Source organism: Mustela erminea, chromosome 7 (assembly GCF_009829155.1).
Source record: "Mustela erminea isolate mMusErm1 chromosome 7, mMusErm1.Pri, whole genome shotgun sequence".
NCBI classification, from domain to species: Eukaryota; Metazoa; Chordata; class Mammalia; order Carnivora; family Mustelidae; genus Mustela; species Mustela erminea.
In genome coordinates this window covers 15,029,417-15,054,274 of record NC_045620.1, presented here as the reverse complement: position 1 = coordinate 15,054,274, position 24,858 = coordinate 15,029,417, and the positions used below count along the sequence as shown (strand labels likewise).

General features: G+C 41.1%; 1 protein-coding gene across 5 annotated transcripts in view; it reads left to right on the top strand.

Annotated features, from left to right (window-relative positions):
- The window catches only part of STK4 (serine/threonine kinase 4), a 95,404-nt gene that overhangs the window by 46,268 nt on the left and 24,278 nt on the right, over positions 1-24,858 (top strand). For 3 of the 5 annotated variants that reach the window (XM_032350558.1, XM_032350561.1, XM_032350562.1), the window contains one exon: positions 5,209-5,366. In XM_032350558.1, coding sequence (XP_032206449.1) covers positions 5,209-5,366 — 158 coding nt within the window. Of the gene's footprint in view, positions 1-5,208; positions 5,367-16,844; positions 16,857-24,858 lie in introns of all 5 variants that reach the window. The other 2 variants (XM_032350559.1, XM_032350560.1) reach the window with 1 other exon arrangement.

The following is a 24,858-nucleotide window of genomic DNA, read 5'->3' as shown; positions in this document are numbered from 1 at the left end:
CAGCGTCTCTAGGTGATATCTTTATTACAATTTGGGCCAAGAAAAATGTGGTTACTTCTTCCATCTGTTTTAAGAAAGGCTTCCCTGCTCCTTCCCTCCCTCCAGAATAAGCCATTAACAACAACAACAAAACTCAGAATCAGAGACAGTCTTGTCACAAGTATTTTAAGTCCTAACTTTTTGGTTTGGTCATGTCTTTGGTTTATGCCCATACACATCTCAGTTGTGGCATATTTTATTTATTAATGGTTTTATTTACTTACCTGAGAGAGAGAGAGCATGTGTGAGCGAGAGGAGGAGCAGAGAAAGAGGGACAGGCAGACTCTGTGCTGAGCATGGAAGCCTAACGTGGGGCTTGATATGGGACTTGAACCCAGGACCCTAAGATCATGACCTGAGCTGAAACTCAATTCAGATGCTTACCTGACTGAGCCACCCAGGTGCTCCTGGGCACATTTTAGATAGAGGTTATCAAGTGTCATGATCTCTCTGGAGATAAGAACTGTTTTTCAGTGGTTATTGGTAACTGAGCATAAATATATTTTCATGAGCTACTTGCCAACTCCTAGAATTATGACATTTTCAGAGCTGCAAAGGGACATAAGAAGTAATGGTCCAGTGACCTCTTTTTGTAACTTGGAACCTGTGGTTTTCCCAGATCTTACAGTGAGACCAAAATCTAGATCTTTGAACCCCAGGATAGGGATTTTTTAGTGCTGTCTCCAAAATCAACTTTAGCTTTTTTGTAATCTGATACATGTGAGCTTAATTATTTGACTATAATTACATTTTGTGAATTTACGTGTGAATTTTACTTCCAGCTCATGTCTGAATGTGCGATTAGATCAGAACTCTGTTATTGCAAAATCTTGTCTAGTTTTTAGAACTTTGGTCTCTAGTAAATATTGGGTATAATCAAGTCCCTGGTTATCAGTATCAAAAGGTGAAAGCAAAGATGTTTTAGATAGTTTTTATTTCTGACCCCTTAGTTGTTGAAAGTGACAAATAATAGTTGGTGATTTACCGTCAAAAATACTAGAAAGTTTCAACTGACCTGGGAAGGGCTATCTTCATCAAATAAGAGAAAAAACTGAAATACAAAGAAAGCAAGTATTTTGTTTTCTCATTTAAACAGTGATAGAAATTAGACAAGTGATTATACTCTGACTTAACAAACATTCCTTTCATTTTTATGTTACGGTTTAGAATTAGACCACAGAAAGGTTATCTTTAATGTTTCATCCCTGATTTAGAGACCTGAATTTCTAAGATCCACCTGTACTGCAACTGAAAGGAACAAATGAAAAATCATAGAAATACAGAGTAACAGTTATATAGTTTTTACTGTTGGATACGCTGCTTTAAGAAAATAATGCCTTTGTGGGTTTTGTAACAATTCCACAGGAGAACATATTTTAAATTACCTGTTATTTGTATCCAGAGTTGCCATTTTTATTGATGAATTCAATTCAGTCATTTTTTTGCATATATAAAGATGAAGGGGTAAACAGATATGAAATGACAGAAGTAATGAGGGGTTAGTGTGTGGTATATACAGCTTACTCTCGAACAGTCTGTATTTTCTAAGAAAGGAGATAATCTGTGTGTATTTCTTTAAAAAGAGGATATTTTATTCTGATAATACAGTTGTCAAGTGGTATCATCTCTTGACAACACCTTTCTCAAACCTCTTCACTGTTCGATTATTACTCTGAGCTCTTAGATTCCTTGTCAGTGAAATCTTTCTGGTGCTGAAAGTGTCCCAGAACTTACCAGTGGGAGCCCCTCAAGGTGGCTCCTGTTTCCTGTTGGTATGTACCCATTAGTTTTTGAGTAACTGTTTGCTTTTTATGGCACAAAAGATGTTCCAGGCCGACTTGGTACTTTTCCTGCCCTAAACCAGGAGTCAGCTGTTTTCCGTAAGAAGCCTTAGTTCCTTTGAGTGGGAGATGGTATTTGCATACCAAGATCTGAGCACCAGGTGTGCTCATTGATAATGAGGTGTTATTGTTTTAAGGCTTCTTAATGAAAGATGCTTGGAATTTTTTTTTAAATTATGAACTCGTGTTCATACGTGCAGTTCAAATACAGTACACCCAGATTCTTTGTTCGTTCCCCTGTTTCATACTTTGGTGTTCAGCTATTGCCAGATCCCCTTTGTAGAGCCTGTACTATTTTGCGTGCTAGTTCTGCAGTGGATGAGTGTGCCTGTGTCCCCACAGCCTTCCCAGCAGGTCAGCTATTGTCAGGCTTTTCAATGTCCTTTTGAAGTGTAAGAAATCTCATCTCTCAATAGTTTTGATTTGAGTTTCTCTTACTGTGTGTGACCCTAAGCATTTTGTTTCATGTGTAAGGACTAATTGGATTACTTTGTATATATACAGTTGAACAACAAGAGTTTGAACAGAAACAGAGTTTGAACTCTGTGGGTCCACTTAACGCAGTTTTGGGTTTTTTTTTTTTTATAAATACAATATAGTACTGTAAGTGTATTTTCTTCTCCTTTTCCTTCTCTCCTTTTCCTTCCTTATGATTTTCTTAATAACTTTTTATTTAGCTTCCTTTATTATAAAAATACAGTATGTAACACTTAAAACACACAAAATGTAAGTTCATCGACTATTGATGTTATCAGTAAGGCTTCAGTCAACAGTAGGCTATTAGTAGTTAAGTTTTGGGGGAGTCAGAAGGTATACATGATTTTCAACTGCGTGGGGGTCGGTGCCCTAACCCCTGCTTTGTTCAAAAGTCAACTTTGTTCAAAAGCCCACTTTTCTACCTTGTTTGGTCTTCTTTTGGTAGATTTTTAGGAATTGTGTGTGTGTGTGTGTGTGTGTGTGTGTGTGTGTGTAGGAACTTATCTGCCTAATACCAAGAACTCTCAAATTTTTTTAAAGAAGATTCTTTAAAAAAAAAATATGGTACTTGTTGCAAATATTTTCATCCAGTTCGCCAGTTGTCTTTTGTCTTGGCTTGTGTGTGTGCTTACTCATTTTTAAAAATGTATGGTGTTTTCTTCACACAAAAGGTTTTTATTTATCCATTTTTCATTGCATCTGGATTTCTGTCATCGTCAGAAACCACACCCAGTTTCAAGTGCATCCACACAAGTTTTCTTGCAGTGTTTATGGTTCCTGTTCTTAAAATCAGAGCCTTTACCCATGTGGAGTTTTCCTGATTTAGGGTGTGAGGTGTGGACCCAATTCAGTCTTTTTCTAACTAACTAGCTCTTTGAAAAGCCGTTTGGGCTCTCTGTTTTGTTTCAGGACTTTCTGTTCCGTTTGTCCGGTTGGCCTGTCTAGCGGGAGATTCCATCCAAGAGAGCATTGTTTGCCGTCTGCAGGGGGAAGTCGGCACACCACTGCCTTAGTGTGCATGCAGGAGGCTCCCTAGGTTCTCTCGCTGTATGTGAAGGCCTGTGTGTCGGCTTGCTGCAGGGTTGGTGCTGGGCCCAGAGGAGCGGACTGAACAAAAGGACTGGACAGTAAATCCAAAACACCTTCACTTGGACAAGTTTTATTTTGGTGTGGTTCCTTCAGAATTAGATTATGAAATAATACCTTAAATTTAACTTAAAAACAAATGAGCATGAGCACCTGGGTGACTTAGTGGGTTAAAGCCTCTGCCTTCGGCTCAGGTCATGATTTCTGGGTCCTGGGATTGAGCCCCACATCGGACTCTCTGCTCAGCAGGGAGCCTGCTTCCTCCTCTCTCTCTGCCTGCCTCTCTGCCTACTTGTGATCTGTCAAATAAATAAGTAAAATCTTTAAAAAAATAAAAAATTAAAGAGCCTGAAAAGCACTTAATATTATTGGACCTAGAACAAACAAAACAACACACATTCAGTCGTATTCATTGACTGGTCTTAGTAAACACTGTGTTTCATCACTAATAAGTGAGGAGGCAACAGTGAAGTAAAGTAGGCTTCTTGCAGCATTTGGAAGTGGGCAAGTCTGGGATTGGCTGCTCTTGAACTTGGCAGCGGTCAAAGTGAGATGACAAATGTCTGAGAGGCAGTCAGGATGCCGGCCTGAAGCTGGACAGGGCAGACGTCGGGAGATAAGAGTGCACAGAACAAGGATGTCTGGAGAGAAGCGCATGCTGGCTTTTATCTTCTAGACCCCTCCCCATCCACTTCTTAGAGCTCTGCACCTTTTTGGTCTTTTTTCCTGGTTACTGGGGAAGAAGGCAGTATAAACCTACATGTTCATGGAAAGCCCTGGAAAAAACTTCCGTACTTTCTAATATTAGAATACTAATCAGAAGCAGAACTTCTGTGAAGTGGGTACATTCAGCTAGCTAGGCTGTTAAGGCGTGCCAGGTAAAATTATTCTTTTCGCCACCAGTTACTAACCATTAACTGCTGTATTCTGCTCCGTTTTCCAGCTGCTGCTAATAACTGTTGATCCTTTCCTCAGGGAGGTTTGGAGCCCAACCTAAGCACCCTTTACCAGTCTTCCTTGACCACCCCAGCTTACAAGATCTCCCCGTGAGATCTTGAGATCCACTGTGAGAGACAAATCCTGTTAACATTTTGGTACATTTTCCTCCACTCTTTTTTCTCCTATGTATATGATTTTTCAGAGTTGAGATTATACTCTGTATATAATACTGTATCCTATCTTCAACTTCTAGCCTTATTGTAAGTCATTTGTAAATAGGGTTTTAAAAGTTACATAATATTTTCTGGAGTGGATGCAGTATGATTTACTTATATTTGCTTTTTTATGCAAATATTAGTCCAACTGGAGCATGAGAATATCCAAGGGAAGTCACCCTACTGTATTATTCCCCTTCCCTACTCCGTTAGCTATGGAAAATGTTGTGTCTCTAGATGATAAGTCCATATCTTTGCTCGCTTCTCTGTTTGCAGTCTAAATATCATAGGAACTTTTTTTTTTGCTCGAGGAGACCCACAAAGTACTATTTGCAGCTTACTCAGAGTTGTTACATCACCCAAATCTCTCCACCCAGAAAAAGGGGGCATTTGCATTTTAGGGGCCCATGAATCCTCTGAAATTCCACAAGAAGCATTTGGAGTGAGCATTTGTGCATTTCCCTGCAGTTTTCACTAGATTCTCATAGACGTGTTACCCAACAAAAAACCACCGACACAGAGGCTAAAGCCCATCTGGAGACAGACATATTTATTAAACTTCTCTGAAATAATGATACCATTTTTCATCTTCTACTCTTCTTGGTTTTCAGGAAGGGATGAGACCATGCAGCCTGCCAGACCATCTTTCCTTGAATACTTCGAACAAAAAGAAAAGGAAAATCAGATCAACAGCTTCGGCCAGAGTGTACCTGCTCCCCTGAGGAACTCCTCTGACTGGAAAGTGCCACAGGATGGAGACTATGAGTTTGTAAGTAGTGCTGGAAGTGGACGGTGCTGTCTGCTGGGGAAGGTTCTTTGCCGCCTCGCACACCCACTTCTGTCACTTCACCGAAAGGGTCAGAGCATCTTCTAGTGCAGTGCAGGCCCCTGGCCATGCTGGCAGCAGCCCTGGCCTGAGGGCCTCATGAGTTTGAGACGACATTTTGATGGACACTTGAGCACTTCTGGGGCTCCTGATTGGTGGCATCTTCTTTGCTTTAAAAATCCTTTATTCACTTGCCATTTTTCTTTTTGTCGAGATTGGAATTGTTATTGGTCAAAGAAATACTCACCGAGTGTGTACACACCATCTTTCATCATTTGTTTGGGATTGTGACTTTCTATTTAAGAGTTCGACCGGCGGGCAGTTCATGCTGGTTTGTAGCGTCTTGGCTGTTCTGGTAATCATTTTCCTAATTTTAGGGTCTCTGAGAGGATTACTCTGAATTTTGCCTGAGGATGAATATTAAGTTGTTCCACAGTTTCTTATGAAAAACTGGATGTGTTTTTCCTTTCTCTGCAGTGGAACATTCTCCCTCAACCACAGCCACTTGTTAGTGTTCACAGAGATTTAATGAGTAGAGGCAATAAGAAATGGGGGGGAAAGTAAGCTAAGGAGTCTGCATTCCTTTTCTGAATATTTTTGGAAAAGAATCTTCTCTTTAGGGATTTTTAACTTTTATACTCTTAAGTTCTGTCATGGTTCTGTTGGTGTTTATAAAAGAACTCAGATTGGGCATCATCACCGGATTCTGGGAGGCCTTTCTAGGCCTGGCTTTCCATTCTCCTACTCCCTGGCCTCAAGGGCATGACGTCGTCCTTCCATAACATAATGTCTAGTGTCGTCCAGCAGCAGGAATGCCACAGCGGATACTGCTAGCGATGGAGAGCGTTTGAGGACCGGAATAAGTCACCTGAGGCCAGGACACTGATGGTCACTAAAGCCACGGCAGAGCCCAGCTTCATTTGCTTTACCACGTGTGCCTTCATTTACTTGTTCAGCATCACCTGTTACTGTCAACTCTTTGTTCAGTCCGTTATTAGTCGAGTCGTGAAATTTGAATCATTTTTGCTGTTCTCTGTTGCCCACATAGTTGTCTTCGGCATATTTGTAAGGACTTACTCAGTTTAGTGAGTCTCTAGGCAAAGATGAAAGAACTTCTGGAAAGCAGATACCATTGTACCATCATTGTGACGGAAAGCCTCAGAATCCTGAAATCTGTATTCCTAGCTATAGTTTCCTTTCTCTCTCTCTCTCTCTTAATGTTATAGTAGTTAGAGATCCTGAAAGTCCAGCCATTCTAATCATTGCTTTCATTTATCTATTTGTCAGAGGGGGAACTGCAGGCAGAGGAAGAAGCAGATCCCCCCACTGAGCAGGGAGCCCGATGCTGGACTCGATCCCAGGACCCTGAGATCATGACCTGAGCCAAAGGCAGAGGCTTAACTGACTGAGCCACCCAGGCTCCCTAATCATTGCTTTCAGATCCGTAGTCCCAGTGTTTGAAGAATCACTTCTCTCTGCTGTAGTTTTCTTGACTAGGATCACTGGCAGAGAACTTATTTTCCTGACTAGGATCACCGGCAGAGAACTTATTTGCAAGGTACTTGTGCAGAGGGCTTTCGTGGGTCTTTTGAGAGCATAGCATGCTTCCCATTCTGGAAGGAGGTGACTGCTGGAGGGAGTGGCCCTGAGCACCAGGAGTGGGTGAGCACATTGCCCAGCCTGGGTAATGCCTGGCCAGTGTGGGAGGAGGTCCTGAGGGCACCCTGTACACCAGCGCTTACAAACTAGCAGCATCCAGCCCACAGGCCTTCTTGTGTGCTCTGTGTAGTGCTCCCAAATCTCTCAGTAGCTGCCTGTATATAAAAATTGAGAGCTTTTAAATAAAATGTTGGCTCTCTGGCTCATTTTGCAAACTTGGAAGACCTGCCCATAATAAACCTGCATGGTCGGAGGAGGGTTGTCTGTTGCTGAGCAAGAGCTGCCCTCCTTAGGGCCGGTTCTTCTCGATGTCTGGCCTGCTTCATTTGTATTAACTGGCCTGTCCGGCATTTAGGGGCATTCGACACTGGGATTCTTGCTGTAAACCCTCTGGCTATGTCTATATCCACATTGGGCCTGAACCAACCCCATCCTCCCATATAAAATTTTATTCTGTTTTTACTGTCAAAATTTCAACAGAATTAATTTATAATTTTTCTTTTAAGAGAATCGCAAACTAAGCAGTGAAAGAAAGTTTAGGTGGGGTGTACCTGAGCTGCTATTCCAAAAAATACCAAAGATCAAGTGAAAATTATTTTATTCTAAGATTTTATTTATTTATTTGAGACAGGGGGAGAGAGAGAGAGAGAGAGCATGCTTGAGCATGCCCAAACGGGGTGGGGTGGGGGTCAGAGGGAGAGGGAGAAGCAGACTCCCTGCTGAGCAGAAGGCCCAATGTGGAGCTCCATGCCAGGACCCTGGGATTGTGACCTGAGCCAAAGGCAGACGCTTCACCAACTGAGCCGCTCAGGAGCCCCTGAAAAGGATTTTGATGCCATGGTATTCTTGCTAGATAGCACTTACCTTAACGTGAAATCAAGCATTTGAAATAACAGCTGCAGACAGTTTCTTTCTTTCTTTTTTTTTTTTTTTTTAAGATTTTTAAAAATTTATTTGACAGACAGAGATCATAAGTAGGCAGAGAGGCAGGCAGAGAGAGAGGAGGAAGCAGGTTCCCCGCTGAGCAGAGAGCCCCATGTGGGGCTCAATCCCAGGACCCTGGGATCATGACCTGAGCTGAAGGCAGAGGCTTTAACCCACTGAGCCACCCAGGCACTTCTGCAGACAGTTTCTTAAAGTGTCATCCCCAGACCAGCAGTGTCAGCATCACCTGGAAACTTGTTAGAAATGCAGACTCTCAGGCCCATCCCAGACTCAACTGCATCAGAGTCTCTGAGGTCAGCACTGAGTAATCTCTGTGTTCTAACCTACCTTATGTGTGATTCTACCTTGCTAAATTCTGGTCTACGTGGTTTTTAGAGTGTAGCATATTTTTATATAAGTTTCGTCTTTCTTTCCTAGTAGGAACTATTGAAACTCAGAGATAAGGACGTATTCGTGTTTAATAGCATTGAATGGTTTTTTAGTTTCCTTTTTACTCTCCCTTTGTGTCTTCTGTACTCCTGTTGAAGGCATCAAAGAAAAATAAAATAAGGAAAAAGTCCTTTGGTAAGTGACATTTGGCAAAGAAAGAGCCGAACTGTTGAATAAAGAAAGTATTCTAAATAATTTCACCTAGTTTGTAGAAGGTTGTATATAAGATTGGCCAACACATCTCCCCCAGAAAGCTCTTAGAGACTCTCTGATTTCCCAATAGGCATTTAACAGTATTTAGTTATGAAATGTAATACATTTAACAGATTTTAATTATGAAAAAGATTTTCTTCCTATGAAGGGAATTGCTATTTTGAAATGAACTTTTTGCCCAAAATGGCAAATAGGAAGTAATTTCGTCAGGAATGGTAGAATTCAACACTGACAAAAACCTTCATATTTTCATCTGAAATTGAGTACTTCTGCATTTTTGAAATTGAATTACTTTATTTGCCATGTTGGAAAAGCAAAAGTTTCCTTTAACGTTTAATATGTATTGTGGCAAAAGTATAAATGCGTGAAAATGCAATATTCACTAAAGTTGGTATCTGATAGTCCATAAACAGATTGCAGGTAGTGAATTCTAGGAGAGTTCAGAGCCTCCCACTTTGTCATTCTTAAAGCCACAAAAGGCTGTAAACTTAAATCCAGTTTGGCTCATGAATCCTCCAGAAATACAGTTTCAGTCTTTCAATACACCTTTTAATCTAAGGTGGTGGAGTGCCAGGATGGGGGTCAGTTGGGGGGATGGTTAGTGGGGGGTGGGGTGGGGGTGTTGAATGGGAGAGATGAGGCTGCCCTGCCCATGAGCTTATGGGGTGTGGGGTTTGGGGGGGGATGGGCAGAGGTGAGGGAAAGACTTTAGGTCAGGTAGTCTATGTGCTCAGGTAATAATGCTATATAAAGAAAAAAAGAGCCACAGTAAAGGGATAATATGAGATAGTATGCCTTTCAGCATGAGGAGACATTCAGTTAAGACTTGAATGAAGAGGGAGGGGCAGCAAGTACAAAGGCCCCCAAGCAGGATGTGGTAGGTGTGGCTGGAGCAGAGTGACCCTGAGGACAGCAGCCCTAATGTAAACACTTCATTGATCACAGTACCTGTGAGCAAATTAAAATCCCCTTGAGGGGTGCCTGGGTGGTTCAGTCGGTTGATCGTCTGCCTTCAGCTCAGTTCATGATCCTAGGGTCCTGGCATGGAGCCCCACATCAGGCTTCAAGCAAGGAACCTGCTTCTCCTTCTCCCTCCTCGTGTGTGCGCGCTCTCTCTCTCTCAAATAAATAAAAATCTTTTTTAAAAATCACCCTGATGCCAAAATTACAGTCAAAATCCAGCTAAATCTTGTTTATAAGAGATATAACTAAAATAAAATATCACTGAAAAGTTTAAAATAGAAGATGGGAGAAATGCGCACTGGGAAAAATCCTCCCTAAAAGGAAGTAGGTGAAACAATATTAATATCCAGTAAAATTGAATCCAAAACAAAGGACTATTACATGGGGAAAGATACATTTTATATTGCTGGAAGGGGTACTTGACTGGAAGACCTAAGTTGTGAACTTTTGTAAGCATGTGGACTTCTCCCAAACTGCAAGGAATAAAAGCAGTAAAGAGAAAATGGCAGTCATAGATGAAGGCTTAGTGTTCTCTCAAAAATGGACATTCCAGTTAGATTTAAAAAGAAAGTTACCACAATTAACAAGATCGATAAAACAGAAAATAGAAACATTTTTCAAGTATCCATGACACTTTTAAAACATATATGGAATATTTGCAAAATCTGACTATGTTTTAGAATGCTCAGAAAGAAGTCTCATACAGAAATCACACAGGCCACATTCACTGACTGTCACACAAGAGAAGTAGAAATTAGTAATAAAGTGGCTAAAACCACTTTGTTCCACTTGGAAGTGTAAGAGTATATCTCCAAGTATTTGTTCACAAGATAAAATAGAAATTGTAAACTATTTAGAAATGAATTACAAGTACCCCACAGAATTCAGATTTCTGTAAATTAAACTTACCCCTAAGTTGCAGCAACAGTGGTACTCAGAGGAAGAGTTATAGCCTTAAATGTATTTTCTTTTTAGAATGCAAGAAGGATTGTAGATGAGACACAATAGGATAAAGATAAACACAATTCAGTGAATTAGAAAAAAACAACAAAGTTGATGAGTAAAACTAAACATTGCTTCTTATAAAGGAACCTGACTTTTGGCAGAGTCGATCAAGTTGAAAAGAAGTTCCCAAAAAACTGAAGAGCAAAGGGGAGGGAGTGTTACTAAAGATAGAGGAATGTTTGAGCCGTAAGAGAATATTATTTATGATTTGACATCTCTATGCTTCTATGCTTGAAAACCTAGATACATAGATATCGAAACATTGTGCCATTGTTACTTCCTATATGGAAAGATAAAGTATCCAAGATGTTTTTGAACAAAAACAGTGAGGTTGGACATATACCACCAGATGTCAAAGTGTACAAAACCACAACACTGAATACACAGATAATTGGCACAAGAATAGAACACAGATTAGTGGTATAGAGAACAGTCGAGAAACATACTTGTGTATATATTGGAAACTGTGTAGTAACAATAAAATGCAAAGTGATGCAAACTCTGATATCATTTCTATAAAATTTTAATAACCACAAAACACACTACATATTTCTGTATATATGTACACATGCAACTGCAGAGATAAAACACAGCTTATGAAATTATTTGATGAGTCATTACCTTTGAGGAGAACTTTAGTTTTAACTTGATACAGTGAGAATATATTATTTGCTTAAAAATTTTTAAAAAGCACAATGAGATGTGTTAAAAATTCTACATAGATTTTCTTGGTTTTCGTCTAAATAGAGTTAGAGCTTCTGCAGAGCTAGGTGATTAGTACTTTTCAATCTTAATAACTTTGCAAGTATAGTTGATTATTAGCTCTTGGGATATATTAGCTTTAAGAGTAAGTTTCCTGTTTATTCAAATGAAGTTATTTCCAGATTTCTTATGACTCATTCTGTAAACAGAATTGATAGCAGCAGACCCCCAGGAGCTCAGTCCATTCACTGAAGTCCTCATGTATACCTTGTGTCAACAGGCAAGATTCCAAGGTCCTTGACAGCCAGGGCTTGACTTAACTCATCTTTGTATTCCTAACACCCAGCAGTTGCCTGGCTTAAAGTTAGCACACTATTTTTGATTAAACACTGATCTAGTCTCTGAATTAATTCAACAAATAGTAACTACCCTGAGAGAGTTGGTAGTGTGGCAGAAAAGACAGATAATCGAATAACTTTGATACATTTTGCTAATAATAATTTACATTTATTGAGAATTTATGATACCAATAGCAGGCATTGGACTAAGTCCTTTATATGTATTAGCTCAGTCCTTATAACCATCCCAGAAGGCAGGTAATATTGTTGCCATTTTACGGATAAGCAAACTGGGGCTCAAAGGGAGAAGGTAATGGACTACAGTTGCACGGATAGGAAGTGGCACAATTGGGTCCTCCTTTTTTTAAAAATTATGTTAGTCACCGAACAGTACATCATTAGTTTTTTTTTTTTTAAGATTTTATTTATTTATTTATTTGACAGATCAGAAGTAGGCAGAGAGGCAGGCAGAGAGAGAGAGAGAGAGTGGGGGAAGCAGGCTCCCTGCTGAGCAGAGAGCCCGATGCGGGGCTTGATCCCAGGACCCTGGGATCATGACCTGAGCCGAAGGCAGAGGCTTTAACCCACTGAGCCACCCAGGTGCCCCACATCATTAGTTTTTGATGTAGTGTTCCATGATTCATTGTTTGCGTGTAACACCCAGTGCTCCATGCAGTGCGTGCCCTCCTTAATAACCACCACCAGGCTCACCCGGCCCCCCACCCGCCTCCCCGCTAAAACCCTCAGTTTATTTCTCAGAGTGCACGGTGTCTCGTGGTTCATCTCCCCCTCTGATTCCCTCCCACCTTCATTTTTCCCTTCTTTCTCCTAAAGTCCTCCATGCTATTCCTTATGTTCCACAAATAAGTGAAACCATATGATAATTGACTTTCTCTCCTTTGACTTATTTCACTCAGCATCATCTCCTCCAGTCCCATCCATGTTGGTGTAAAAGTTGGGTATCATCCTTTCTGATGGCTGAGTAATATTCCATTGTGTAGATGGACCACATCTTCTTTATCTATTTGTCTGTTGAAGCCCATCCTCTTAACCACCTTCTCTAGGCTATTGTGGTCAATTCTCTTAATAAAGTGCATATAAAAATTGCTGTAGGAGCCCAGAAGAGGGAGCAAGAACCCCAGCAGGAACCCCAGGGAAGGAAAGCATCAGGAAGTCTCATTTGAAGTGTGTTTTTGAAAGACAATAGGAATTCCTGAGCTAGAGGAGGGAGAGGGCCTTAGACTGGGCAGTGTGTGTGTGGAGGCCTTGAGGAATGTGGGATACCAGGAAGTACAAAGAGAGTGTATTTCAGGCCCAGAGGGTGGGGGGGTGTGTGCAGAGAGGTGTGGACTGAAGGCCAGCTCTTCAATGAAGTAAATCATGCCCACTGTGCCCTTCTCTTTTGGGAAGTATTTAGTACTCTTTTAGATTTTTTCTGAGTGTATCAGAGAAATTAAAAATAGATTCCTAATGCAGCCCAAAGAGCTAAGCATTAATACCTCTCTGAAGTTGTGTGATAATGGGCCCAATAAGAATATAAAACCATTGAACTGTCAATTCAAAATTAATATGATAAAAGTAACAGAACCTGAACGAGATTGATTGTCTGGATTCCCCGGGTAGTTAAAGCCATTCACATGGCTCTTTGTGGGAGGGGAGGATGAATTTTAGCCCTGAGGTTTCCCTGGGAGGGTGACAACAGCTTATGATTTCATGAGACTTCATCTTAACCCTTCTTTCCTAGATCAGAGCTCCAAATACGATTGTGGAATAGAGATTTCTGTGGGTTTTTATAAAGAAGCTTTATGAAGCTGTCAGGACATAGTTGATCGCTCATTGTTTACGAAGCTGTACTTTTTGCTTTTGGTTATACATTTTAGAAATTAGAGATTTGGTGGGAGGTGGGAATTACTATTACTATATTTGTGGTTTAAAATCGTGATCAGGGGCACCTGGGTGGCTCAGCGGGTTAAGCCTCTGCCTTCGGCTCAGGTCATTATCTCAGGGTTCTGGGATCGAGCCCCAAGTGGGACTGTCTGCTCAGCAGGGAGCCTGCTTCCTCCTCTCTCTGCTTGCCTCTCTGCCTCCTGATCTCTGTCTGTCAAATAAATGAATGAAAATCTTAAAAGAAAAAAAATATCATGATCAGTATGGTACCAAAGATGTTTTATTTACTCCTGTTTAAATGAATGGATCTTGATATTTTCTGGGAACTTCAAACTTTATTTGCCATTTTATAGAAACAAAAGGACTCCCCAAATACTTTTTGAATTTATTATCCATTTGCTTTGAAAAGCATTTTAAAAGACTAGTGCACATCCTTAAATTTCCCAGCCTCCATTGACAGGATAAAACCTCAGTGTCTAAAAGTTTGAATTTTATCATTGGCAAAAAACACTCTCTGGTGTTTCTCCTGATAACAGTCCTCGCTTTGCTCATTGTTGAGAAAATGGCTTCCAGGCACCCAAGTCCAAAAAACCGATTTGTCATTCTTTCAAGTAAACATGGTTCCATGAGGAAAGCGGCTAGTTTAGACCATGGCTTATTTGCACTAGCGCTTTGCTTCAAGATGACCATCAGAGTCCAGTGCAAACTTCCCATTTTATCACGGATAATATTAAAAAGACATACATATACTCAAAGGTTGAACTTAAATAAAATTGATACTTTTTACTCCTTCACCAAGGACATTCTTCAGGGGATTGTTTTTTGATTGGTTGGTTGGTGGTTGGTTTTTCAGCTGGAGCCTGTGGTCCTGAAGAACGTAATAGCTGCTAGGGCCCTTTGGTCCCACTTGATTCCTACAGAGCGACTGGCAGTTTCACTCCATGTTGCCTTTGTATCGTCAGTGCAAATGCCAACACAGTAGAAAAGGCAAATAATATCTCAATATTCATAGGAAAATAGTTGGATCTCTTAGTTCCTTAAGAGGGTGTGCAGGGCTTCCCGGGGTCTGCAGTCTACTCTCAGAGAACTGCTGATCTAGAACGTTGCTCAGATTAAACTCAGTTCCTTTTGGCAAGGATAGTTCATAGATGGCACGTGTACTTCCATCAGGAGGTTCAGAATATACCCGGATATATGCTCATCTCTGTTTTTCTCTTGTATCAGCCTCGGAGGGCCATTGCCTGGATGCATTATTTCATCTGTGGTTGCAAAGTGGTGACATTTGATCATTCCTTTGCCATTTGCCAACTGAAATATTTCTGTAGTGAAGTGCATCATTAATTATGTAATCTCAGCTATAATTTATATAGGAAAAATAACAAAATGGATTTAAAATATTTGGTGTGTTTCAATCCTTGAAGCTATTATTTTTTTATGTTTAAATTCTTCCATCTTGATGTGATCCCAGGAGTTTGTTCTTTAAAAAAAAAAAAAATCCAGTTTAACGATGTCTGTACCCCCGTAGTTTTTCTCATGGCTTCCTTTCTTTCTAGTATGATGAAGCTCATAGCCACAGTTTTTAAGGTTTATCGAGACATTATGAGCAGAGAACATATGTTAAATTGAAGATGTACAGCATGGTGATTTGATACACATATGTATGTATTGTGAAATGATTACCACAATCAGTTTAGTTATACTCTTATCCCTGCATGTAATTACCTTCGTTTGTGTGTGTGTTGATAAGCTTTACGATCTATTCCCTTAACAGCTTTCAAGTGTGTGAAACAGTATTGTTAATTATAGTCACCATGTCATACATCAGATCACCAGAACTTACTCATCTTATTATTGGAAGCTTTGTACCCTTTGACCAACATCTTTCCTTTTCCCCTCCCCCGCAGCCCCTAGCAACCACCATTCTACCCTCTTTCTTTTTTTAAGTTCTTGGAAGCAGCCATTTTTTGAGGGAACTTTATGTTTCCTTTTAGTGGGAAATGGTATTTAGAGACCAGAGTCTGGGTACAAGGTGTGCTCATTGCAGTTAGGTCATTTTTTTCCTAGGCCTTTTCAGTGGATAAAACCAGAAAGTACGTTTATTACAAACTCATGAGTTCTTTTGCTATTTCTAGTACAAGTTCCATACCACAGGGCTTGCACTTATGACCACACTGATCCTACATCTGTAACTCATTCCCTCATGCTAAACATCTCACTTCCCATCAGCAAGAGTATAACTGTTTATCTGCTTTATGTCCCACAATACACAAGCTGTCCCCAGAATCACAATACCAACAGTTCCACCAACAATAATCACTGGAAACAATTTAACATTTGTATTGCAGTTCTCTTTGTCCTTGGGCCATATCCCAGCTGAGATGCAGTCAAATCACTATATTTTAAAGTCACTTGCAATAATTTCTGTCTACACCGTTATGCTACAGACACAATAGGCAGATAGATTTGTTGTTTTGTTTTCTATTTTTAAATATTACTTTTTATTACTTCAGTTTGTAATTATATAAACTATTCAGTTCCAACGGTATATCTACAAAACAGACTTATTTGCACTTAGCTTCCATCCCTAAACCTTCTACTATTTCCTCCCTTTTTTGTTGTTACATTTTGATTATATATATTTACAAATACATGTATATTTACTCCCATTCTTAGATAAGCAGTTTACACACTTTCACCTACCTGATTTCAGTTAACTATATAACCTAGAAATTACTCCATAGCATTGTATAGAGATGGTCCTCATTCCTTTTTTTCTGATGCTTATAATTCTGTTGTATGGGTGAATGATAGTTTATTCAGCCAGTCCTCTCTGTCAATAGACATTTAAGTTGTTTGCAAGGAATTTTAAAGTTGATCACTTCATAAACCTATTCATAAGCAGAGAATTAAACTTATTCTAATAGGTGTCACTTTTGTAAGGTCATGCTTTAGCCTTTCAATTTTAAGAAGCAAGTCACATACTTTGAGCCTTTTTTATACCTTTTTTTTGGTACTTAATGTTTTTTTTTTTTTTTTTTTTTTTTTAAAGATTTTATTTATTTATTTGACAGAGAGAAATCACAAGTAGGCAGAGAGGCAGGCAGAGAGAGAGAGAGGAGGAAGCAGACTCCCTGCTGAGCAGAGAGCCCGATGCGGGACTCGATCCCAGGACCCCGAGATCATGACCTGAGCCGAAGGCAGCGGCTTAACCCACTGAGCCACCCAGGCGCCCCGGTACTTAATGTTTTTGTTTGTTTTCTGTTTTATTAGTAACAAGCAGGTTTCTTCAGAGGTGTCTCTCTGCCACAGTCTGGGGCTGTTTATATAAACTAATTAGGCTCTGATATAGATATAACCCCTGTATAATGGAAGGTGAGTAATCAGTCTCCTGGCAAACATTATTAGACGCTGGAGGTATCAGAATGTTCCTGGGTTGGTATTAACAAGTGAAGAGGTTCCTGGAGGACTGGATTTCCTAATCGCTGTAATCGGAACCTGAAAATTCTTAAGTATCAATCTCCTTACAACCAAAGCTAGGTTTGGTTTAGTTCCTTTAATTTTGCTAAAAATTTGAAGTTTGAAAAGAAAAAGTTTAGTATTATTTATTCTTCATCAGTTAGAAGGTTTCAGAGACTTTTTAAGTGTATTTTTAGTGTATTTTAGTGTATTATAATGTATTTTTAATGTAAATTAATTATTAGTCTAGAAGGCAAGAGCTTGAAGTTCTTAGCCAAGGGGATTGTAAATTATTTTTCTTACTGCTGACTCCACATCTATGACTTTGAAATTGTGATCTCATTCACCAAATGCATCTTTGTTCACTCTTCTTTGAGCTTCAGAGATACTTTCCCAGTCTTCCTTCTCAGCTTCATCTTCCATTTTGTTCTGACATGGGCTCTTGACGCTTCAGTAATCTGTATTCCTGGGACATGCAGTGTTGAGACAAGGAGATTTATGCCAGTTTTCTCACCCTCATCTGAAAAAGGATCTCTTTTAGAATTCTGAAAGCAGTATTTGCTCATACAGCCTCATGCCTTTAAAGGAAAAACCATGATGTGGAATTTTTTCATTACCTGAGATATATTCCTTGTATCAGTCCCTCTCCCGACGTGAGCACAGGTACTTAAAAATCCCGATGCTCTGCCACTCAAATGAAACAGAACAGAATCCAGCATCTTTTGTCTTTGATGACGTTTACCCCCAGTAGCACTAACTCGGAATGGGAGGTGTGTCTCTTTTCCTTTCTCGTCTTACTGTTGGCATTCAGTGCTGTTGTGACTGAGATTTTGAGGTGACAATGTAGGGAACAATAGGTGTGGAGAAGAGTATTCAGACAGGAGGAACGGCGGGTGGTAATTTATTGACATGCTACTGAGAAAGAAATAGCTCATTGGGTGTTTTGGTCATTCTGTACATCCTAGTTTTTAGACCAGAAAATATTATAATTCACACTTGTTCGGAAGGTCTCACAGGGTTGCATTGGGTCCATATGTACCTGTACCTAAGTGACCTCTGTTTTGGCTGAGGCAGTACGGCTGGTACATAACATCTCCATGGTCGACCTTTATAGTTCCAGTTGTGATGGCATCGCTTTACTGGGTATCATTGTGGGCTAGTTTCTTTTCCTCTGTGCCTCAGTTTCCTTGTCTGCCACATGGAGGTATTGCTAGCCCCTGTCAGATGGATTTGGTGTGTGCAGGAGAATTAAGTGTGGGGGTGCATATAAAGTGCCTTCAACATAAAGCATGTGATGGACATGAACTTCCTCCTCCTTTCCGCCCCTCCCCTGCCTTTCCTCAAACATTGCCCTTGGATTAAACTGCAGGAAACCCCTTTCCCTCGTGATTTGACACCGACTTCCATGTATTTATTTATATTTTTAAAATTTTATTTTAGTTTTTCTGCGTTCCAAGATTCATTGTTTATGCATCACACCCAGTGTTCCATGCAATACGTGCCCTCCACAGTACCTACCACCAGGCTCACCCATCCACCACCCCGCAAAACCCTCAGTTTGTTTCTCAGAGTGCACAGTCTCTCATGGTTCATCTCCCCCTCCGATATCCCCCAACTTACTTTTCCTTTCCTTCTCCCAATATCCTCCGTGTTATTCCTTATGCTCCACAATTAAGTGAAACCATATGATAATTGACTCTCTCTGCTTGACTTATTTCACTCAGCATAATCTCTTCCAATCCCGTCCATGTTGATACAAAAGTTGGGTATTCATCCTTTCTGATGGAAGCATAATACTCCATAGTATATATGGACCATATCTTCTTTATCCATTCGTCCGTTGAAGGGCATCTTGGTTATTTCCACAGTTTGGCAGCTGTGGCCATTGCTGCTATAAAGGGGTACAGATGGCCCTTCTTTTCACTACTTTCACTACATCTCTGTCTTTGGGGTAATTACCCAGTAGTGCAATTGCAGGGTCATAGGGAAGCTCTATTTTTGATTTCTTAAGGAATCTCCTCACTGTTTTCCAAAGTGGCTGTGCCAACTTGCATTCCCACCAATTACTGTCTTAATTTTGGCCATTCTGACTGGTGTAAGGTGGTATCTCAATATGGTGTTTTTTTTTTTTTTTAAGATTTTATTTATTTATCTGACAGAGAGAGAGATCACAAGTAGACAGAGAGGCAGGCAGAGGGAGAGGGAGAAGCAGGCTCCCTGCTGGGCAGAGATCCCAGGGCTCAATCCCAGGACCCTGAGACCATGACCTGAGCCGAAGGCAGAGGCTTAACCCACTAAGCCACCCAGGCATCCTCAATGTGGTTTTGATTTGAATCTCCCTGATGGCTAATGATGATGAGCATTTTTTCATGTGTCTGTTATCCATTTGTATGTCTTCATTGGAGAAGTGTCTGTTCATGTCTTCTGCCCATTTTTTGACGTGATTATCTGTTTTTTGAGTGTTGAGTTTGAGGAGTTCTTTATAGATCTTGGATATCAGCCCTTTGTCTGTAGTGTCATTGGCGAATATCTTCTCTCATTCCGTGGATTGCCTCTTTGTTTTGTTGACTGTTTCCTTTGCTATGCAGAAGATTTTGATCTTGATAAAGTCCCAAAAGTTCATTTTCGCTTTTGTTTCCTTTGCCTTTGGAGACATGTCTTGAAAGAAGTTGCTGTGGCCGATGTCGAAGAGGTTACTGCCTATGTTCTGCCCTAGGATTTTGATAGATTCCTGCCTCACATTGCTGTCTGTTATCCATTCCGAGTTTATCTTTGTGTATGGTGTAAGAGAATGGTTGAATTTCATTCTATATATAGCTAACTCTATGATCAAATAATCTTAGACAAAGCAGGAAAAAATATCCAGTAGAAAAAAGACAGTCTCTTCAATAAATGGTGCTGGGAAAACTGGACAGTTATGTATAGAAGAATCAAACTGACTTCCATTTAAAATCAGAAATACATTCCCAGAGAAAGCGGGCTCCCAAAGGGATGGATGGAAAGCTGCCCTAACTCTGACCCGTTGGAAATGGATCGCCCACAGTGGTCAGGGCTATCGGTTTCAGAGCTTCCCAGAGCTTGCTGGCTTTCCCTTACCTCTCTGGTCCCCAGAGTTTTTCTTTGCACCCACCCCTCATTTCATAAATTGTTAACACACTGGTGGGGACTTCCCAATCTTGCCGCTCACAGTTTCTGTTGCAGCACACGTTTGCTGCCACTAGAGGCCGCCCTCTGACTTCTCGAGTGCGGCACTTCCTCATGGCCCCGAGAGGGCTGTGCCCTTTGTGTGATAAAACTAGTTCATCTTGAAAGTTGGACGTTGTGTGAAGTGAGTCGAGTGGATGTTCACTCATTCCAGAAGATGGCTGGATGACTCTGGCACCGTGAAAACTCTTCTGTTGAGTTTTCAGATTGGTGGTCTGGAAAAGCTTAAAACCACCTGTCCTGTTTTTCCCACGGAGCTAGGGGAAGGATCAAATGAAATGAGTTTTGGAGTCATTTGAACCAAGTTTATCTTTAGGACTGTGGTAGGATTCTAGCAGAGAATTGTAAGACTGTTCATATGTTTGTTTTGTTTCAATATAATTCACATTATATTATTTCTTATTAGTACTCCACTTTTTAGTTTGCTTTAGTAAAATAGATAGATAGATAGATAGATGGATAATGATAGATATCTTTGAACAGTAGCAAATAATTCAAACATAGGAGAAGGCCAAGGGAATAGGTAAGCCCAGACTAATGGTCTGCTTTTGTTTGCTAATGTTATCATAACATCAGTAATGTTATCACCACATTGGGTCAGGATAGCATTTATATAGTTATTATTTATATAGTTAAGGGTAGTACATACATACTTTCCTCCTTAGTTTGGTGATGCTTACAGTGTTCCTGTGAAGGAGGCAAGGTGAGTTTTCTTCTGCTTTTCATCCTTTGAGGATCTGAAGTCCAGAGATAGTAAAAGGCAGCTTTCCTACTTAATGCCAGAGTGAGGCAGAGAACCCCAATCCCCAGTTTCCTTCCTGTCTCTGTTAATCCCTGGGTGCTTTCCTTACATGGGAAAAAAACAAAACAAGACAAACTATGACCTCCAGGTACATACTAGGTACTCAGTTAAAGTTACAAAGCTGTAAAGGAATCATCTTTCAGATAATGTGTTGGAGACTGTAGTCACGAGGAAGAATGGTTTCAGCTTTAGTTTGTATTACTGGAAATTTTGTGATATTAGAGGAGTATTTACAGTTGACTCAGATGGGTTTTTTTTTTTCATGCTTATTCAGAACATGCTATAGATTGACAGACTGCATTTCATTAATTATTTATGTAAATATTTTCCCTCGTTGGAACGATTTCATTTTTACCTTCTTCTGCTGTCACTATTTACTTTGTAACTATGGGTTACACAGTCACTATGCTGTTGTTCAGGAAATGTCGTGCTAACCAAAAAGGCATTATGATTTTCAGAAAACTTTCAGTTTGACCAAATATAACCTCTTTTTCACCTTTGCGAAAACAAAGGTGTCTTTTGTGGAGGAGTCGTGCTGACCCTGGCAAACATTCGATCCTCTCTCCGAGGGTCATATCTCTGTCCCTGAGTGCCTGTCAGTCCCCACTTTCTCCTCTCTCAGACTCTGTCATCTATTCAATATTAGCTTTTCTGTAAATTTACTCTTCTTACCTTAGTGGTACATCTTGGACATTTAGTCCTCTTCATGTTGGTTGCTTATCATCTTGTCTTTTCCTCGTGCGCTCTTTATCATTATTATTGCTGTTGTGTCAGGAATACTTAACGTAAGATCTACCTTCTTGGCAAGTGTTTCAGGGTACGGTACAGGCACGATGTGGTCCAATAGATCTCTTGTCCTCTTGTCTACGTGAAGCTTTGTGCCCTTTGACTAATATCTCCTGTTTTGTCTTTGTCTTGTCATACTTTAAATTTTATTGGCAGGGACACTTGCTCTCCTAAGGTTGTAGAATTTGAGGAGATGATGAAAGTAGCAGTTATTGAAGATGTGCTGTGTGTGGTCGGTCCCTGTGAATGTTTTCCCCCCTTTGTCTCCCACAGAATCCTCATGCAGTTGATTTTAGCCCCACACATGGGACAGTGAGACTCAGAGACTCTAGGTGAATAAGTGATGGTGTTAGGTTTCTTAAATCCAGATTTTCTGAAGACAAGACCGTTGTTTTTCTCCGCACAACGCAACTTATGTGAGCAGTGTTGTGCCTGCACGGGTGGTAAGCATTTGTCTAATTCAGAGGCTCCGTATTTTCTTTCTCTCACGTGCCCAGCACTAGCCATGGCACACAGGTGCTCTCAACGTGTTCTTTGATTATGTTGTTTGAAACCATGTGTGTTATTTAAAAAGCTTTCCAAATCTTTTCCTTTTTTCCTTTCTTTTTTTTTTTTTTTTTGGTAATAGCCATTCATCTATGTGTATGAGAACATGTTAGTTAGCTTATAAATTGGATTGATGGGCAATTTCAATTTTTTCCACTTCGGCAAAATGTTGGTAGAAAACATTGGTAGGAGCTGCAGTGTTGGGAATCCCCTAGATCAGAGTTGGATAAAGCATGAAAGGCATTTAGCAAAGGGCCTGGCAGTCCTATTCTACTCTATTATTTATATGTTGGTTCTTCTCAGAGCAACAACTTCGATGTGGTTAAAGGGAGCCATGCATTGAGAATCAGATCTCGGCTCTGACAGTAACTAGCCTTGTGTCCTTACGCGAGCCACCTGCTCTTTCTGGGGCTCTTGTTTCTTCATGTGCTAAATAAAGGTGAGATTGAAAGTCTTCAAGGGCCCTCAAACTCTCTCAGTCTTGGTTAATCTTTAAAATGGAGATAACGCTAATGGTTATTTGAGCCTGAAAGAGAAAGCCTGTGTCAAGCATATAAAAGATGCTCAGCATATGCAGGGAGGGAGGTGCCCGGGGAGCCCTGGGGACCAAAGCGGGCAGAGACGGCAGTGTGACACACTGACCGAGAGCCAATAGACCTGAATTCAGGGCCGGCCGCGCTGTTCGTGAGCTACATAACTCTAGGCAAGTCACTTAACCTAGAAGCAAGATACTCATCATATTTATGTCTGGGTTATTGGGAGGATTAAATTAGAAAATGCTTTTAGGGGCGCCTGGGTGGCTCAGTGGATTAAAGCCTCTGCCTTCGGCTCAGGTCATGATCCCAGGGTCCTGGGATTGAGCCCCACATCAGGCTCTCTGCTCAGCGGGGAGTCTGCTTCCTCCTCCTCTCTCTGACTGCCTCTCTGCCTACTTGTGATCTCTGTCTGTCAAATAAATAAAATCTTAAAAAAAGAAAAAATGCTTTTAAAGTGCTTAGCAGAGTACCTGCCACACAGCAGGCATTCAGTAAATCTGACTTACATGTGTAATGCTCAGGTGGGAGAGATGAGCCACCAGCGGAAGAGCTGAAGGCAATGACGCGAGCTGCCCAAAACAGAGAGGTGGGGGCCACACCCCCAATTTACTTCATGGATTTGTTGTTGAGGGCCCCGGTGTAGCGGCTCCCACTTCCTGGTTCAGTGTTGTCTGCCTTGTCGTGTTTATTTCGTACCTCAAATGAGCCTAATTCTGTTGTGACTTTCCTAGTCACAGGGTTTAAATATCAAACGCACTGATTCAGATAGACCCTTTTGTGTGTTCTCTCATCAGATTGCTTCCCTTCTGTGCCTGCCTGGAAGCTGTAAGACCTGGAAAGTTCCCACACTGATGGTCTTTTTCAAAACAGTTTCAATCCTGATGGTGCCCTTGTTAACGTGAAATAGCTCGAGTGTGTGTGTGTGTGTGTGTGTGTGTGTGTGTGTGTGTGTAAGAGAGAAGAAGAGAGGATCAGAGAAAAAGAGAGACCCACAGAGAGACACAGAGAGCTGCAGCTGGGACCTCACACCTGGGAGTGCTGTTCGCACTGCACAGATGCAGGCACAGAAGGTGGCCAGCTGTTGGAGGGGGGCAGCCTCCTCCCCTTCACCGACCCACCAGTCCCTTCCATTTGCTCTTTATTTAGGAAAATCCTATTACATATTAAATACTATTCTAGGATTTTGTAGCCTTCAGGCATGGATGTGCCTTTTAAAAAATCTTATTTATGTTCCTTATTTGTGTTACTTTTTACATTGTGAGATAATTGCAGGTTCCCATGCAGTTACAAGAGATAGCACGTCCAGGTCCTTTGTACAGTGCCGTTTCCGCGCTGGTGATGTCTTGTGGAATTAGTGCACTGCCACAACCAGGATGTTGACATGAACGCATCTGGATAAGGAACACTTCCCTCACCACAAGGTGCACTCCCGCCGGCTTTGATAGTCACACCGGCCACCGTGCCTTTCCTGACTTTTGGCAACTGCTCATCTCTTCTCCATTTGATGTGTCTCTTTTGGAGTTTAAAGAATCTTCAGGGAGTGGCGTTTCAGGTGAAGTCAGGGAATCGGCCGTCCTCTCCCGGAGGCTCTCGTTCCCAGTCTGGCAGGACCAAGCACAAAGCATCCTCACACACCGTGAAGAGATGTACCATTGCAGATCCTCGAGGTGCTTTTCCACTTGTGAGGTGCGGCTGTCATGATAAAGTACGGCCATTCTGGGATCTGTTTAAACCGGTTCCTGGCCTGAGTCCAGATCTGGTGATAAAATCCCATATGCCGCCCGTCACTCTGTCCGTGGCGACTGTGCCCTGTGCCAGCGTGGCTGATGAAGGCAGCCGCTGCCCCGAGGCTTATTGGTGAAGCAGTGTCTGACAGTGGTCCCCTGAACCCCGCACTTCGTGCGAGCATTTTCGGAAGCAGCGCTCGTTCCCCCTGTGAGAGATCCCGCGGTGGCATTTACGTA